Here is a 17499-nt window from a genome sequence, read left to right on the forward strand (position 1 = left end):
GTTCATTTGGCACAGTGAGAAATGACAGCTGATTATTCAGCCATTCACCCTCAGCACATCTGTTTTACCCCGTGTCATCCACAGCTCGCAAAAACATGATCTATCCGTCCACCAGGGAAGGAGGGGGGGTAATGGAGAGAATGACAGATACAGAGGCAGCAAGCGGGAAAGACGGGATTCGCCTAAAGGTAGATGAAGACTGTAGGAGTCAAAGAAGGAAATTAAGTGAAGGAGGCAAGACAAATGAAATGAACAGCTGCTAAACAATGAATACCGAGAACTTCTTTGAAAATGTCTTAAAAGAGAGAGGTTGCTATTTTTAGTATTAACCTAAAGATTTTAACTGTGTTCAACATAAACCTGCCTGACTGGCATCACACTGTACCATGGGAGAGACAAATTAATCCTTTTTTTTCTTACCAGATTCTTGCGCGTTTCTGGAACAGCACTGATGTCCACTGGCTCCCTTTCAATGGCGTTGACAAAGCGAGCCTCAGCCACAGCGATGGCACAGATGATGTGGACCCAACTAGTGACACACAGATGGAGACAGACGCCATCAAAACCTTGTGAATACCAGCAAATGTCAAAGTAGCAGACAAACCATGCTCAAAACTACGTCAGTCATTGCACTTATTCTTAGAAAACAAAAGTCAATCTTAATTTTTCCATGCTGTCTCCGATGAATCCCTGAGCAGTCCAAAAATACATGATAATGATTTGCTCTTTCAGTCCCACAACCTCTCCGTGTAAAAAGCCACTTCAAGAACCATGTGTGTGCCACTAACCAGTTGTCCACGGTCCTCTTAAAAGCTCCTCCACGCAGGTTGCAAAGACAGCAATTCTGAAAAAAAGAGAGCAAGCAAGGATTGGGTTCAGGCACTGAGGGAGTCGGTCCACAGAATTTATTCTGTTACACAAATTGATTTTGTACGAGTAAATAAAGACTGAAATTCCAGTAAAATGAAAGGAGAGGTGGCCTCAGAGTTTTGGACCCCACAGTATTACAGATACAATAATTAAACTTGAAGTCCTGGAAAATATGAAACCGTTTTGTTGATTTGATTTATGTGAGGTAGTGCTGCAACTCACCACTGTCCAAGCTCCTGCTGCACATCTGGAACACATCCAGGACTCACTGACAGACTCTGGTTTGACACCGTAACAACCTACAAGAGACAAGAGATTAATGACTCCACATATCTTTCCAAAACCATCTTGCATTTAAAGTTTCAAAAGTATCATCTAGAATCACATGTGTAATAATGATCTCTTTAGCAACTTGACCTGAATATTTATTAAATACTTCCTACATTTCTACAATTATTTGTTTTTTGAGTCATTTTGTGCAAAGACCATGAGACCAAACCTGCTTGTTTACTACTTTGTTCACATTTTATAAAGAACTTGCTGGATTTTCTCATCACTACCTCCAATTTGTACTTCTGGACCAAAAGACTGGCACATTCATGTAACACCTAGGCAGGTGTGAACGATTTTTAGCTGGATGCCCGCTCAGAAACAATGGAGAGTACGGTGCTGGGGTGCAGAGCTGGTGTTTTTGACAGGAGTTCTTTCTGCTTCATGTCATCTTATCAATAGCAGCACTGCTTCCCCATCTGAGCCCAGCTCATCCCTGGATGACTAATGAACTGGCCTTTTTGAAGGTGCACTTCAGCTTTAGGGATAATAAGAACCCAGGAGGGTTGGTGTGTGCGCTGTGCGTTTTACTGGCTGCACATGTGAAATGATGTGGTTGAATGTGTAGCCCAATACGAATCTGCCACACATGCAAAGATTTGAAAAGTAGATAATATGACTATAAAGCCACGATTTAAAAATATACAACCAAATAGAACTTTTTGTTATATAGATAAATAATGATGACATGTGGTGATGAGAAGCAGAGTCTGCAGAGAACCCTCGAAGCGAACACACTCTTACACTGTTAACAAGCCGCCGGTTCTTTCACACTTTGCTGTGACGGACGCCAAATACCCTTGAAAGTCAATTTGCTCGATTTTGCTATGCTTAAGTGTGGAAACCAGGTTAAATAAGTGCCGGTAAAGTTTATGTTCTGGCGCCTACAGAGAGGTCTCTGCGTTGCTCGAGCAGCCTCTTAGCTGGTTTAACCCGAGTCAAGGAGAGTTAAACTACGGAGCCTCACTGAGCGCTGCAACAAGGGAATTGGGCTGACAGTTTGTTGCACTGTTGTAGTGGAGTCTTATCTTCGGTGTTTTCATATTTTTCCAGGACTGTTCTCAGGGGTCCAGGGATACAAAAAAAAAGTTGTGAATAGAGAGGAACAGTGGAATACCCAGTAGAGCTTGTCTGTAAAACTTGTCAGCTCATGTTTGGGCTTGTAGCTGGCTGAGACCAAGATTCTGAGAGTTATAAATCAAACGCTGCAGTGTGCCCACAGCGGCCAGTGTCTTACTGTTGAAACTGAATCAAATCAAACTTTTCCACAACTTCTTACTGTTTATTTAACCATTTCAAATTCACAATATTTTGTTACCAAAAAGAGCTCTGTTTTTAACATCCATATTTCACAGCCATTAGGCCGTATCAGGTTAGATTTGTATAACTTACTTTTTACATAAATAGAATAAATAGCAGAGATATCCAAACACCACCTTCTAACATCCTTAAAATCCTGTTATCTATGCCTCAGTGGCCGCACTGACTTCCTGGTGCTGCTGCAGTGTAAAAGCTGTAATTACATTTCCTCTGCTAGAAAGCTCCATGCAGCTGCAGGACTGTTGACTTTTCGTGAACAGCATACAAACAATGTGCTGTGCTAAGATTTACCTTTCCTGCTCATTTAAAAAAATATAACCAGTACATTAACCATGTGTTATTGCTCCATTGCTGTATTGAGGGTATTTTACTTACTGGCGTGGACCTGCATTTTGCAAGATGAACAGCAAAGCAGGAGACTGGTTCCATCCTCTCCAATGTGACGGTTGGTGGGTGGAGGTTCGGTGTTTCCTGACCCAACGCTGAAGCACATCTCTGGGACCAGTGGGCGAGTCATGCTGCCTGGACGGGGGAGGGGGGTGACTGGGGCCTCACTGGACACATCTTTATGTGGCTGGAAAAGTTCAGAGTAGGAGTTTGTTTCTTTGTATTTATTTCCCACAGTTGTTGTCCTGTTTGTAGGTTGATGGCGTTTTCCTACCATGATGCAAACCAAACTTCATGTCTTTGTCACGTTAACATTGTATTAAATAGAAAAAAAGCAGTCTCTCTGTTTGAATGGAGATGATGAACAAACCAGTTCCTTTAGTTAATTTTGTTGCCACTGCAATATCATCATGGTATCACAACCCAATCCTAGTTGCTCAAACATTATAACATTGGAGGCAAAGAATCCAAACAATCCTGCGAGCCACCTGCACGTCTTTTTTTTTTTTTTTTAAACTTCCTGCAATTGGTTTGAAAGTCCGAAGTATCCCCCAAAAATATTATCATACTGCAAATGATTTGAACCATGGTTCAGTGTGAAATCCAGACCAAAACCACTTCTTTTGGTCGGACTAGATTTCGGTCCGTTGGTCCGAATCGTTTAAAACAATATTAATACGACCTCTAACCTGAGGAACTACTGCAACTCCTGGTTTTGGAGCTGTTTAAACTATTAATACCATCACTGCATCTCTAACATGTATGTACTCTGTAGTGTGTGGCTTTACCGAGTTGTAGGGACAGAAGAGTGAACAGACAGCACAGTAAGGTTGTAGTGGTGCCACTGCAGCGTTGAAGGCCTTCTCTGCAAGGAAGTTGGGTGAGTGATTCTGCCACAGGTGCTCCTGTTTCTTCATGTCACTGTCCAGCGGCACGGGGGAGGACAGATCTGTGGGTGAAAAATAAGATACATTAGGTTGCTGCTTCACAAGCAGACCATCATTCGAAGAAAGCCATCATTTGTAATGATTTTGTTTTTCTAGTAGATGCATATAAAGTATTTTTGGGAAAGGGCGAGGATCTTTTCAATAGGGGAGCTTTTGCCAAGAAACAAAAATAGCAGCATTCTGTTCCAGACAACAACAACGCGACCACTTCTGAATTATTGGCTGATGAACACAAATAGCAGAGACATCACAACTAGCTGCTGTGGTTCTGAAATCAATTTAGCTGTGAAGCCCCTAAAGCTACTGATCCTTGTAAGACCTGAACAGAAGGCAGGACAATCTTTTCACAAGATTCCCATTTAACTGGCTTTTTTCTCCCAACACTGGTCCTCTCTTTCTCCTTGTCCCCCCTGCACTCTCCTGAAGGACAGGCCCTCCGAGTCAGGTCCCTTGCTGCCGACTTAAAGTGACTTTGAAAGCAGGTAATTGGAAGCCGTGATCCCCAGATCAATAAGTGTCAATCAGAAAATGAAAAAATTCAGAAGGGAGGGGAGGAAAAAGAAGCCTTGTCGCCTTGATTTCATTATCCCCACAGGGAGCTTTAGTCCCGTTTGTTTTTCTTTCTCCAGATAGATAATCAAAACAATAATGGGGTTTTCTTCATTTCAAGTGTCGTGATGGAGAAGAGAATAAGTGGGATAACTAATGACGGGGGCAGAGGAAAAGAAGAGGGTGGGCATGGATAGATAGATACACAACAGTGAGCAAGATAGGTTGATAGAAGTTTCACCCATTTTACCATATCATGCGAAGGAAAATTAAACACTTTCCATGCAAATATTTACAATAACACATACTAGAGTTTAAATAAAAGCGCAATGACACAGAGCCACATACCTTTGTCACTGGTCAGCTCTTGCTTTACGATGGACAGAGGGGAGAGCATGGGAGGTTTGGTGAGGGGATGACGCCGACTCTTTTTCACCCCAGTTGGCATCTTCATCTTGGGGTAGCATGCCTGATATAAGTATAAGGCAAAATATATAAGTTTGTGTCAAAATGTGCTGTGTTTTTTATTATGGGTCAGTGTATTTTTTAAATTTGTCAAACGAAGCAGAAAATATATTAAATAATTTCAATGTTCAACAAGTTGACAGTCATTGTTTCATGGGGCAAATATATTTAAAGCATGTAGAGAGTAAAAATAGGCTAATTTGTTATGCAGCAGCCCTACTTTGATTAAGGTACATATTTGTGTAGTAAAATACCAGAAACTGTGGTTTACAAACAAACTTTTTACAAATAAACAGGACATATCTATTGACTCTCAGACATGAAAAATATGACCTCGGTGTCACTCACATCCAGCTTGTTGTCTGCTGTGAAGTCACTCTGCTGTGGGGTAAGAGGGTTCCCCACCTCTGGATCACTGACCAGGGCGTTGTCTGAATTCCTTATGCCGCCTTTCGCAAACTGCTCAAACACTGCCTCAAATCCAGTGATGGCGTTTTGGACGTTTGAAATCTTTTTTAGCTTTTTCTGCTTCTTTTTCTCACCGTCTTCTGTCAGGTTCTGTGGCTTGGCCTCACGTTCTTCTGCTGACAAAGAACAACAGAATAAAACTTCAGAAAAGGGTGAAGGGGGAATGGGTAACTGGATGAGCAACAGTAATTGGATTTTGAGGATTCAGTCTGATTTTTTTTTTTTTATTAAAACAGATATTTAGATATGATGCTGCAAAGTTTATGAAAATTAGAGAAACAAGAAAAGTATCTATATTGATTTTGATCTTAAAATCTACATTAATTTAGTGCAGTAGTTGTAAAACTGCTCGTACCGTCCTCACCTTCAATGGCTGGAGTCTCAGCTGCTAAAGCTGCCTCAGCTGCAGCTGCCTCAGCGGCCTTCTGATCCTCACGCTCCATGGCTTCCAGGGTCATCATGGCCTCTCTGGCTAAACGCTCCTCCCTCTCCTGCTTGCGCTTGGCATCGCGTTCCTCCAACTGACGCTGGTACTCGGCAGCGTTCAGCTCAATGCCTTCTTCCGCCAGCACCTTCACTTCCTCCAGCTTCAGACGACGGAACAGTTTCATCTTCTGCATGGCCCTGGGGTAGTGCAGAGAAAGGTGAGTAAACACTTCATATAATCCCTTCTGAGAGAAGACACACAAATATTTTACTATGATATGCATGTAAACTATACATGTGTATTAAAATCGCCAAACTAATACAATGCACAGTGTTTAAACTCGCACCTTCGCAGGAGGTTTTCTCTGAAAGTGACGCGATGTTCCCTCCAGCGCTCGAGTTCGGGGCTGTTGAGCTCAGTGGCCTTGAGATGGTCCAACACCATGGAGTCCTTGCCCTGCTTCCACAGCTCGTAGCGATTGGGCTGCAGGCTGCGCACAAACACGTCCATGGAGATCTTCACCATGTCCTTACGACAGGTGCACTGGAGGAGAGAAGAGGTGACTGTAAGATAAGAGTGGGTAAATGCTGCAAGAAGGAAAAGCAGGAACAAACTAGTGTCCAAAGAGGATAATTAATTTCTAGTTAAACAGCTCCTGGGAACTGGTGTTACATTACACACCATTCAAGTGTTTTAAGTGTACTCCTTCACAGAGCTAGAGTACTGGTGTTTGTTTACACACAGGCCAGGTGCTACACTGGCCACTTTCAGCTACACTTCACAGATTTATGACTCTGCAGAGAGTGATCAAAAGAGGAGGTAATGTTCCGTGGTGAACAACGAAAAACAAGCATGGAAGAGGCAGAAATCACACAGTATAAAGAGATTTTACGTATTTATATAAATAATTTCTAATGTTTCATAATTATATGCATAATTATGAGAACTGTGTTATGCATTCAGCCAAGAACCTGTCTCTATTCTTCCTTTATGACGAGGTTAAATGGAAGAAGTGTGAAATGGAAGAAGAGAAACATTTCTCTGCTTTTGGAAAATCATGTTTGCAAATCACTTCAATTCTAATACTCCTGACTTTAATGTATGGGGCTTGGACCAAATAAAAGAATCCAAGTGCACGTAAAACAAATGGTTTGACGGTCTCAAAGATGGTTTCTGTCATTTAAGGTAGTTCTTATCGTACTGATGTATGTTCAAGTGTTCATTTTTCTAGTTTGTTTTGAATTAGTTATTGCTATAAACACTGAGTGAAACTTAATGATTGACAAAGATTGGACTGGCAAGTTTTATCGGCAGGATTTTGATACAGCGGCTCCACACTACAATCCCTGCAGCACAGACTATGGCTCCAAATGCATCTGGGATATTTTTAGCTTAATCTTTGTTCAGCGGGAGGAAGAGGAGATGAGTTGTCCTTCTCTATATATAGATAGATATATGGTGGCAACTATTGAAGCTTTGAGTGTTACACCATTGAAACAACGAGGTATCTTCGATAGAAAGAAGTGGTCTTGAATGTTTTTGATGGAAAATTACTTAAATTTCTATCTTTGTGAGTTACTGGTGCCTTATTGGAAAGATATAACACAAATACCACCAGACAGGCTGTGAGTGAGCAGAGGGGATTGTTGTAGACACAGCATGAAGTAAAGTTACTCTAAGGTACGGTAGAGAGTAACATACAGCACGTAAATATGATATTGCGCTGGTGGTTCAGATGCAAATGAAACTGACATCTGCCTCTGGTAAGCACTCAAACTTCAAAATGTCTCCACAAACCTTCATTATGACAGTACCGCTGTATGAATCATTCTGCTGACTGGGGATGGAGGAGCAGTATAGTGACAGAGCTGTTAAATGAAACCACCGTGCTGCATTCGAGTGCGGGGGAAATGGCAAGTACAGCGAAAAGAAGTTTGGAAATGAAGGAAACAAAAGCAGGGAGATGAAACAAACAAGAGATGGGAGAGGAGAGAGAGAACTGAGATGAAAATATTTTCTTTTGTGCCTTGCTTCCTGTATTACATCCTGGCCCTATTATTATTTCCCGAGCTGCACTGAGAGCCTTATGTTCAATTACTGGAAACACAGCGGCGCTCCCTCCCCAGCAAAACAATATCCAGCCTACATTTCATCTAGACACCACTTGACAGACGGAAACATTAAAATATGGTGTCGGGTGGAGGCTGTTGGAGCAGAGAGTGGGAGGGCAGACACGGGCAAGTGCACATGGTTCCAGCTGATTGATGCCATCATGAAACATCATGAAAGTGGAAATAGCATCATGCCAGGAAACTACAGACGCAGAAGAACACCAGATAAATATTACACGTACACTGTGCCGGTTAAGTTTTTCATTTGTAGATAGGTATAAATACTTGTTTTATTTTTTCTGAAAGTATTAAGTGATTATGGAGATTGTTGCCATCCTCAAGGGCCAGGATGAGTAACACTTAATTATCATATAAATACTTAATTAAAGAATGGGAACACATTTTGAAGATGCAAAAGATTTAGGAAAACAAAAACTCACCCTGAGGCAGGCAGTCAATGAGCCCTGAAGTATACTTGGGCTCCTAATGAAGCTAAATTGCTGGAGCCACAGAAAACCAAGAGTGTGGGGACTCCCTATAGAGTTGACTGCATGTGTTGAGTACTAATGACAAAATAGGCCTCGAGTCTGGCCTGTCTGACTTGACCCACGGCAGCCCTCGACAATACTGAATTCCTTATGCCTTTTTTGATCTGGCCGTTACTGAGGTAGATGAATTAAAGAATGAGGAATGATCGGAGAGGTAATTAAAAATTGTTAAGATGCAAAATGCAGAATATACTTCACAGCAGGGCTTTGCATTACCCAGCTGCTAATGCTATTAAAACCTGCTGTGAAATGGTAATCCTTATTTCTTTGTATGTCTCTTCATCGTTGAGGTTTTTAAATGAGATGAATGTTGTAGAAAAATGTTGAAAAAGTTTAAATAATGACTACTTTAACTAAGTTGTTCTTACCCTCCAACGTAACAAATGTAGTATTTATGACCTACAAGGAGGGGGTTGTCATTCTTAATATACAGTCAATAATTAAACAATCAACTACATCTAAACAAACTAGACACAGAAAAAGTTGTAATTCCGGCAACCAGGGTGGCCGTTTGTGGAAAGAATAACACAAAGCATATGTCATTACAACAGAAAAGTTTGTTTACATGGCTGAATATTGCTTATATGTTCTTGATAACTGCAACTCGATTCCCTGAACTTTCATCAACACCAAGACTGCATAAAATCTCTGTGCTTGTCATGTTATTGTGCTACCCTATTAAAATGCAAGTGAGTTCATGCTCAGTGACGAATTTGAATTTTTAATTTGAGAAATGAAGAAGTCACATCTTAAATGTGGGGTCCAGCGTGGGACATGCTGCCTCTGGGCTGTTTCACATCCTGCAAGCACCTCAAGTATAATTGTGATAATAGGTGAGAAATCACAGGTTTCTAATGTGATAATGAACATGGAAGCTATATACTGTGAACTTTGCTTCCTATTGAAAATGTGAGTTTTTTTCTCTGTGCAGTGTTTGCTATAAGACCAATCCTCCTCTCTTACCTGTTTAATAATGCAGAAAGGAATCGACATAACTAGGAGAAAACATTGTGTTTATCAGGTATAATGGAGATAGGTTGCACCTAGTGTCTAATAAAACATCAGTATGTCCGATCACAGCTTGTCTGGGCCACAGCAAAACAAGACAAGTCTGCAAGCACTGCAAGCAAAGACGGAGTGAGTGATCTGCAATTCACTTTCAAGATGAAAAAGTGATGTCATTTAAACTGTGAACTGCGAGGATGATTTCTGCACCTCCACCCAGACAGAAAGAAATCACCCGGGGAGCCTCGGGGAGTGGCGGCAAAGTGTGACGGAGCACCAGAGGAACGGAGAAAGGCTTTCATGGAGAATACTACCGACCCTGGACATGTAAACTGTTAATTGCTATTTTTAGAAATAATCAGTGAGATGCTTTTTGCCGAGCTGTTTTCTACCAAACTTGCCAAAAAACGTAAATATCTTGCCAAGATATTTTCCTGTTCCATCCAAACAAACATGTTCACACTTAAGGGTTTCTCTAAGCCCTGGATGACACTGGGTGATCAGAAGTAAACAAAGAACTTTGGTAAGTGCACACAGGCAAAGCACAGAGTTATAGGTCTGCTTTGACTGCAGGTGTGTTCGCTCAGCCAGTAGAAAGATGGGTCTGCAGTTGAGGAGCTTGTATTTAAGAAGACTGAGACATGAAGCACACCCAAGCCGTCTCTCTTTCTTTCTTTCTTTCTCTCTCTCTGTGGTGAGTCGGCAGCCCCCAAACTGTGACAAATTCAATACCGGGCTCAATCTTTCACAGTCCTGTTTGGTGCTGACTGAACAGGGCTCGGTTGGGGAGGGAGAGGAGAGAGAGTGTCAGAGTTGGGAAGTGACTGCTTGAGAGAGAATGAGAGGGAAGAGAGAGGCCGAGAAGAATGATAAACCAAGCAGGTGGATGATGTAGGTGAACTATTTAACTATAGTGGTGGGGGTGGGTGTACTTGTACGCTTACATAGAGTGAGGCATAGATTTAGTTTTAAACCATTGAACATTTTGTGTGGTCCTCGTTTTCTGACAATTATCAGGGCTGTTTGAGTGTGAAGACTTGGAAATGTGGTTAATAAGGGATGACTTGTCCAATTGGGGACATTTGTCTTCATTCCCAACAGAATGGAAACAGGGACAAAGGCTGTGTCAGCAATTGGGAAAAATCTCACTTTTGGTCAGTAGTTAAGACGAAGGTAAGGATCAGTCAAGTAGTGGGTATGGTAGAGTCTCCAAGACCATTATGAACCACTGCCGGGAATGAACCTCTGTGTAAAATCCCCAAACGTGACCTGTTTCCTTTTAAGAGCTAAATTGTACTCGATGTAATGTATTTGAAAACCTGATGTTCAAGAGCCTTGAAAACATGTTATATGATTCATGTTTTTACAACATGACGACATTTGAAAATAAACCACAAAGCAAGTAATTACAGTTACTAAATTGTCCACCTTGAAAACACTACTCAAAACCCAACTTGAACAAAACTGCCTTTAATGTTTGATTATCACACGTATCTTATAATTCAATGCGTGATTAGGACGTGTATTTTTAAGTATTGGTTTGTATACAGTGTCTGCGAATTTTTTAAGTGCTATACAAATAAAATGTATTATTACTATATTTGTTTCTTTGAATACATGCGTCTGTTGTCACTGCAGAACTAGAACCACAGCTAAAAAGCCTTATTCTAGCGATTCCTGTTGCTGCCCTCATGCAGGCAGGGGAGAGAAAAAACAGAAAATGTAGATAATTTCATTTAATTTCAGTATGATTTATGGTGCTATTGTTAAGAAAAGATAAAAACGTATAACTGCCCAAAAAATGTAAATGGTGCATTAACAGCAGTTTGAGAAGCCAGTACCTTATTAATAAGGAGGAGCAGAATTTGGAGGCATTCAGGGAGGGAACATAAGTAAACTTTCAAAACCCACTCTAAAAAAGACATTGAGCCAACCTTCCAACTCAGAATTATTCACACTGAGGAAGCCTGGATGGCTTCAGCATGCTGCTACAGTACATACAGAATGACTGCTGCTGGGACTGAATTTAAGCAGCACTGGTTGCGAGACAATCTCTGTAACCACTATGCTACCACACCAGCCCCACAGAATGAAAATGTCTGAGTCAGAGACAACGAGAAGGAGTGAGGAAGGTGGACGGGCAGAAAGAGCCCGTCTCACTGGCCATGCTGTCCTCTCCTGACTCGCTGGGTGTGGTGCTGCGCTGTCGATTTGTCAAGTCGGATTACCAGCGCAGAATGGGCCACTCATCTTTATAAGACGTAGAGTGAGGTGGAGAGTAGTGGTGATGCTCCCTTGGGCACCGGGTTGGGCAGAGGGGAGACTAGGGGAGACTGGACTACTGGCTCTTAAATTACAACTGGCCACATGGGAAAAGTAGGAAGGCCGAAAATGAGAAAGAGGGAGACGTACTTCTGCAAACTGGCACCTAATAAATCTGACATGCAGCCAAGTAAAGAGAAAGCAGGGAGACGAGGGGCGTGCACACACACACACACACACACACACACACACACACACACACACACACACACACACACACACACACACACACACACACACACACACACACACACACACACACACACACACACACACACACACACACACACACACACACACACACACACACACACACACACACACACACACACGGGAAGTGAACAGGAAAATGAAGTGGAATGTATTAAATGTAGAGACAAGGGGGGCGGTTCTTCCAAGGGACATTGTAGTTGCACTCCCGTCCACAACCAAACTATGCTCTGTCAATTTCATGCTCAGCAGCCCTCGAGCAAAGAGGCAGTTAGCATCAATGGAAGGATGCGAGGGTATGGTTAGTGTCAAGGGGGACCCCGAGAACCAGATGAGACTTGTATATTTTTAAATGATCTATTCAAAGAAACACGCCGCTGCTGATTCGCACATCAACATATGTTAAGAGTTTCACTTAAAGGTTTCCATGTGTTTTCTTACACGTTTTACAGACGCTGCTAATGCTGCTAGATTACTGAAAACTGACAACCGACAAAAACTAAAAATCTTTAAACATTAGGGTTTTCCAACTTGCAAACATGGCCAAAAGCAGGGCTTCATTCTTTTACTAGTGACAACACTCAACTCCACAGTGTTCTCTCTGTTCATATCGTTAAATCTGGATATTTACATGTATGCATGTGGGAGATTATGCTAAAATAGTAAATCACTCTTCTTGTGGGGATGTGGGCACTGTGCAGTTAAACGCCAGTTTGGATGTCGCATTGGCAGTGCAACAGATAACACTGCGCTGTAATCTCTGTTGCTCTGATATCGTTTCATCGCTACATGACGGATTAACCAGTCGCTCTTATCTTACCTGGGTGGCCATCTTGCCGTAGTCTACCCAGCGCAGGGTGGCAAAGTTCGTGGACTCCGCACAGTTGAAGCCGTGGTTGAAGCCGGCATGGTAGCCATACGGAAAAGTGATCATGAACTCCCCTTCATTCTGAGTGATCTATTGATAAAGGGAAAACAAATCTCAATCAATATACAAAAAGATTTAATTGAATTAATTGCTAATTAGTTTAATGGCCATGCATTGTCTGGGACGTTAATTCCAACGGAGTCCCGGCCAATTCCATGAAGATGGAGGAAAATACTTCATTTAAAAAAGGTCCACTGCAGAGTCAAGTCCAATAAAGACGACTATGTATCTCATAAACTAACTGACTAAAATAAAACAAATTAGGTCAATATATGTCTTCCTTCTTATTGGCTTGGGAGACACTTGGGTTTTGTTCGGTCATAAACACGGTCATTGGTTCCCACGTTTTTTATTGAACATTTAAAGTGTTCTTGACTCAGTAAAACCAAATATAAAAATAACTTTTTGCTTTTTGAATTTTTCGTGGCAAAGATCATATGAACCACTATTAAATGCACATTCTGTCTATTTTTGATTTTAGGTTATTTTACTTCAAAGAAACTAATGAAACTAATTGAAATTGTCCAATAACTGTAATGGATAACCTTTCAGCCCCCACTTACTGAGTGGCCATTTTGCATTTCTTCTTAATGGTGTTTACAATTTTATCATTAAAGAAACGTATTAAGTCATTGGTATGAAGAGTTGGAGGAATACTAGGTTCAATAGAGCTGTGACTCTTTGTCGGTCTGGCTACAGTGCTGAAAAGAAACCTGGGTTGTTTTTATTTTCCTCTATTAATGCGGAATGGTAGACAGCTCTTGCATTGCGGAGGGCCTTCTCATATCTTTCCAGGTTAAGTGAATTTCATTAAGATTGTTGGAGCACAACTTCCTTTCTATTGTTGGTGAAGCTTGCTTAGATTTGCACGTTTTCTACCCCGGGTCTCCTTCTGGATGGGGGTGCCCAGTAAACCTCCAACAGAGGGCACCCAGGAGGCATCCTGACTAGATGCCTGAACCACCTCCACTGTCACCTTTGAAATTGAAGGACCGGTGATTTTCTTCCAAGCTTCCCGATGTCTGAACTTCTCGCACTATCTGTACAGCTGAGACCAGCCACCTGATTTATTTTTAACCAATTATTACTTGCAGCTATGACAATTTTCTGATCATTAAAAAAGTATCTGATCTAATACTAATTAATAAAATATATTCCACTATTACTAATGAAGCTTATCTTCACATCAGTTGTCATTAAGGTTTTAAGGATATACAGGGAGTTCAACTTCTCAGTAACAACTTCCCTCTTAACTTTTCTGACTTGTGAGCAAAATTAATTCAGTCTAACATGACTGCTTCTCCTCTCGCGTGCGTTCCCATGAGCTCAGTGTTACTCTGAGAATGTTTAAAAATGCGAGGACAAGTTAAGCACATTCTTTTTTTAATGTGTTGGCCCGAACCTTAAGCCCTCCATGTCTGCAGCGGATCTCAGTGTCTGTCTCGACATCTTTGTGAAGCCTGGATCCAGGCAATCAAGAGACACATCAAGCCAGACAAGGTGACAGACATGGAGGGGGAAACGGGGGTAGAGGCTGCGAGCGGGATATAAAACTTTCTCTGCTAAAGGCAGTGGTTCATATATCAAACGTCCCTTTTTGCTCTCACAAGAACGGAAGAAGGCGGTTTTATTTTTACACATGAATCGAGAGAGGTACTGTAGGTGTGTAACAAGTAACATGTTCGCTGTGATAATGAATTCCTGAAGCGGGGGGGTGAAAAGATAAATGGGATGGGGGGGCCTCTTCCGACAGTGGAGAACTTCATATGCCTGCTCTCTGCCAGTTTTTTTCCTCTTCAATCTTCTATTAATTTTTGCTATGTGAAGATTTATATTGCTTGCTGAACAGAACAAAAACAGCAAGGTGGGAAAAAAATGCCAATTAATATTCTATGACAGACAAGAGATGATCATTACTCATACTGTATCATAACCACAGCCTCTAGCAGTTGTGGTGTTTGTGTCAAAGCTGAGCCACTAACCTCCCTTGCGTTGTTGTTAATCATTCGAAACAAGCCCATCGCTATTGTGAATTACGCAATACCCACTTCTGTGGGTTGCAGAGAATAGAAGGTATCGAATGCGTATATTTCAAGCTCCTTAATTATTTATCATCAATGCCAACGTCAATTAACCTAATAATGATCATCCCTTTAATGATAAGTGTTTTTAAATGTTAATGTTCAGGTGTATTGTGCCTTGACTCATGTCGAAGAGCACTGGAATCAAAAGGGATACAGTTGTTATATTGAATTTGTTTCCCGTTATTTTACATGGTAAAGTGATGAGAATGACCATGGCCTGCTTATCGTGAAGGACTTTATATTGAAAAACATGCAAGTTAATGTTGTTGGCCACAATTTTATCATTTCAAATGGCATTAGTCTCTTGTAACCAGAGGATATTGAAGAACTGCTTCCACCGGCAAGTTCAGCTCAACATTTGAGCCAGCCCTTGAGTGGGGCGAGAACACTGAATGATGAGTAACACTGTGTCAAGGCTAGAAAATGGCTCTACCTTTGTGCAAGCATCATGACGTCATCTAACACAGAGTAAAGTAAAAAGTTTGTAACAAAGACTCTATTTAACTCCCTCTAATAAAGACCAAAATGAGAACTATTTGCTCAAGGTGACCTATAACATGTCCTATACTGTCATGCACCATGGAGTTGCTGCCACTTACCCTGTCAAATGGAATGCTATATTTCTTCAGGATGGATGGAGATATCAGCGTCATCTTGTGGCGAAGGAAAGCATCGCAGCCTTGGGAACTGCCAGGGAAGAATCCTGCAGAGGGTCACAAAGAGCACATGACGTTCAGGGCCTTTTACTGAACCAATTCTTCAAAGCATTGAATGACAACAAGAATACAAGAGGCAGTGGCTAAGCATGATTAGATATCAAGAAAAACGTGCTGTATGCAGGACTTAATCAAAAGTATGTTGCAAATCGCATCAATAAAAACAGCTTGGTTCAATTTGCAGCCCTCGTTTTAAAAAGCCTTCATTTATCATAATCAATTCTTGGTTCCTCAGTTTTCCTAATACATTTCTCCGATGCATCAAAGAAATGTATTTCTATACATGATTAATTTTTTTTATCGCTGTGTGACTACTTGAGTTGTGCATCTTCACTAGCCTCATGATTTGTGCTCTAAAAAGATATCTTAGATGGTCACTGTTGAAGTTTAAATAAAACTCTGCAATGTGTGATAATCTGCAGGAAGACCTCGCCTGTGTGTGTGAGTGTCAAAAACTGATCGCACATATATTTAGTTATTTATCGATGTCTCGGATCATGAATCCTGATCGTTCAGGTCACTTTAACCCTGATGTCCTGGCTGTGCGAGTCTCGTTTTGTTTGTAGCAGATGACCTACATGTGCACGGTACGCACGTGTTTAAATTCGTGCCTCATGAACTGTAAACTGAATCAACAAACACAAAGTAAACGTCAGTACTGTTCAGGTCCTAATAACTTCTGATTAGTGTCAGTGTTTATAGTTGAAATGTAAAGTGAGCGCATTGGGAGAGTGGAGGGAGGACACTCTCCCAATTGTAAAAACACTGTAAAAACCGACCCGACCTAAATGTGCGTCTGTCCGACCCGACCTAAATGTGCGTCTGTCCTTAACCTGAAGCAGCGGTGGTCATAATTATTCAGTGGTGGGACATCACAAAAAAAACAATGAACGTAGCAGAAAAGATGAATCCATTATGTACCGTCTCTGCATCGACGCAGAGTCGGTACATAGCGATGCATCGAAGAAACGATACATTTCCGCACCTCTAACTTTAGGACAGTTTTGGAAGAGAGTTTAATTAGCGGATAAGTATTTGATGAATGCTTTTAAAGTATTGTCAATGACACATGTTTCTTCAGCTGAAATGTTGTTATTGTAAATCCCGCAACTTGGAAGAGGAGACCTGGTTTTCCTTTGACATCGGCATAAATTAATTTATGGCCTAGAGTGTGGTATAATCACATTACCTCAGTGCATAAAAATGCATTGTTTGTGAGCCTCCAGGTTGGATTTCAGGGGAAAATCTCACGGAACGCATTATGGCACAAAGAAAAGCTGGAAGCACTAAACTGAAACTGGGTGCTGTCACTTCCAAAAATTGTTAACCCACTGAGCGCAACCAAAGAGAAAACCTTGCCTGAAGATGATCTGCTTTGCTGTGGAACAGCTGCGAACATTCAAACTGTGCAAGAAAAAGCAGCAGTTGAATTGAAATATGGAGGCATACAATTGTAACCATGATCCTATTTGTTTGCTGTGTAATTAATCCCAAAAGAATACAGCGAGGTCCTTTAACTGTCCACACAAAAGAAATTCTGCAGTCACAGTACATTACAAGACCATTAATATCGTGTATTGGGCCAATGCGCGACTGCAACTACAACTGTTGTCATCTGCAGAAGCAACTCACAAAGCTGCTGGAACTTAGCAATGTTACCGCTCGTGTTACAAAACAAACCCTCTCCTTAAAAAGCAGAGACCGCTTTGAGATCATAATATTCCCCTCTGACATATTGGGTTTTCAAAGCCCTGACTCTCTCTCTCTCTCTGTAAAACGAAGGACTTGTGCTGTTGCAGACTGAGAAACTCA

The 17499-nt window shown here is 41.4% G+C and overlaps 1 protein-coding gene across 3 annotated transcripts in view; it reads right to left on the reverse strand.

The window, feature by feature from the left end:
- kdm4b (lysine (K)-specific demethylase 4B) overlaps positions 1-17499 on the reverse strand; it is a 43188-nt gene that overhangs the window by 8819 nt on the left and 16870 nt on the right. The window contains exons 7-17 of one of the 3 annotated variants that reach the window (XM_034583072.1): positions 15571-15674; positions 12780-12917; positions 6110-6306; positions 5701-5960; positions 5217-5449; positions 4752-4872; positions 3696-3856; positions 2896-3094; positions 1093-1169; positions 789-844; positions 421-529 (exon numbers count right to left, since the gene is read on the reverse strand). In XM_034583072.1, the coding sequence (XP_034438963.1) occupies positions 421-529; positions 789-844; positions 1093-1169; positions 2896-3094; positions 3696-3856; positions 4752-4872; positions 5217-5449; positions 5701-5960; positions 6110-6306; positions 12780-12917; positions 15571-15674 (1655 nt within the window). Of the gene's footprint in view, positions 1-420; positions 530-788; positions 845-1092; positions 1170-2895; positions 3095-3695; positions 3857-4751; positions 4873-5216; positions 5453-5691; positions 5961-6109; positions 6307-12779; positions 12918-15570; positions 15675-17499 lie in introns of all 3 variants that reach the window. The other 2 variants (XM_034583071.1, XM_034583074.1) reach the window with 2 other exon arrangements.

The sequence above is a fragment of the Hippoglossus hippoglossus genome, chromosome 4 (genome assembly GCF_009819705.1).
Source record: "Hippoglossus hippoglossus isolate fHipHip1 chromosome 4, fHipHip1.pri, whole genome shotgun sequence".
Taxonomy (NCBI): Eukaryota; Metazoa; Chordata; class Actinopteri; order Pleuronectiformes; family Pleuronectidae; genus Hippoglossus; species Hippoglossus hippoglossus.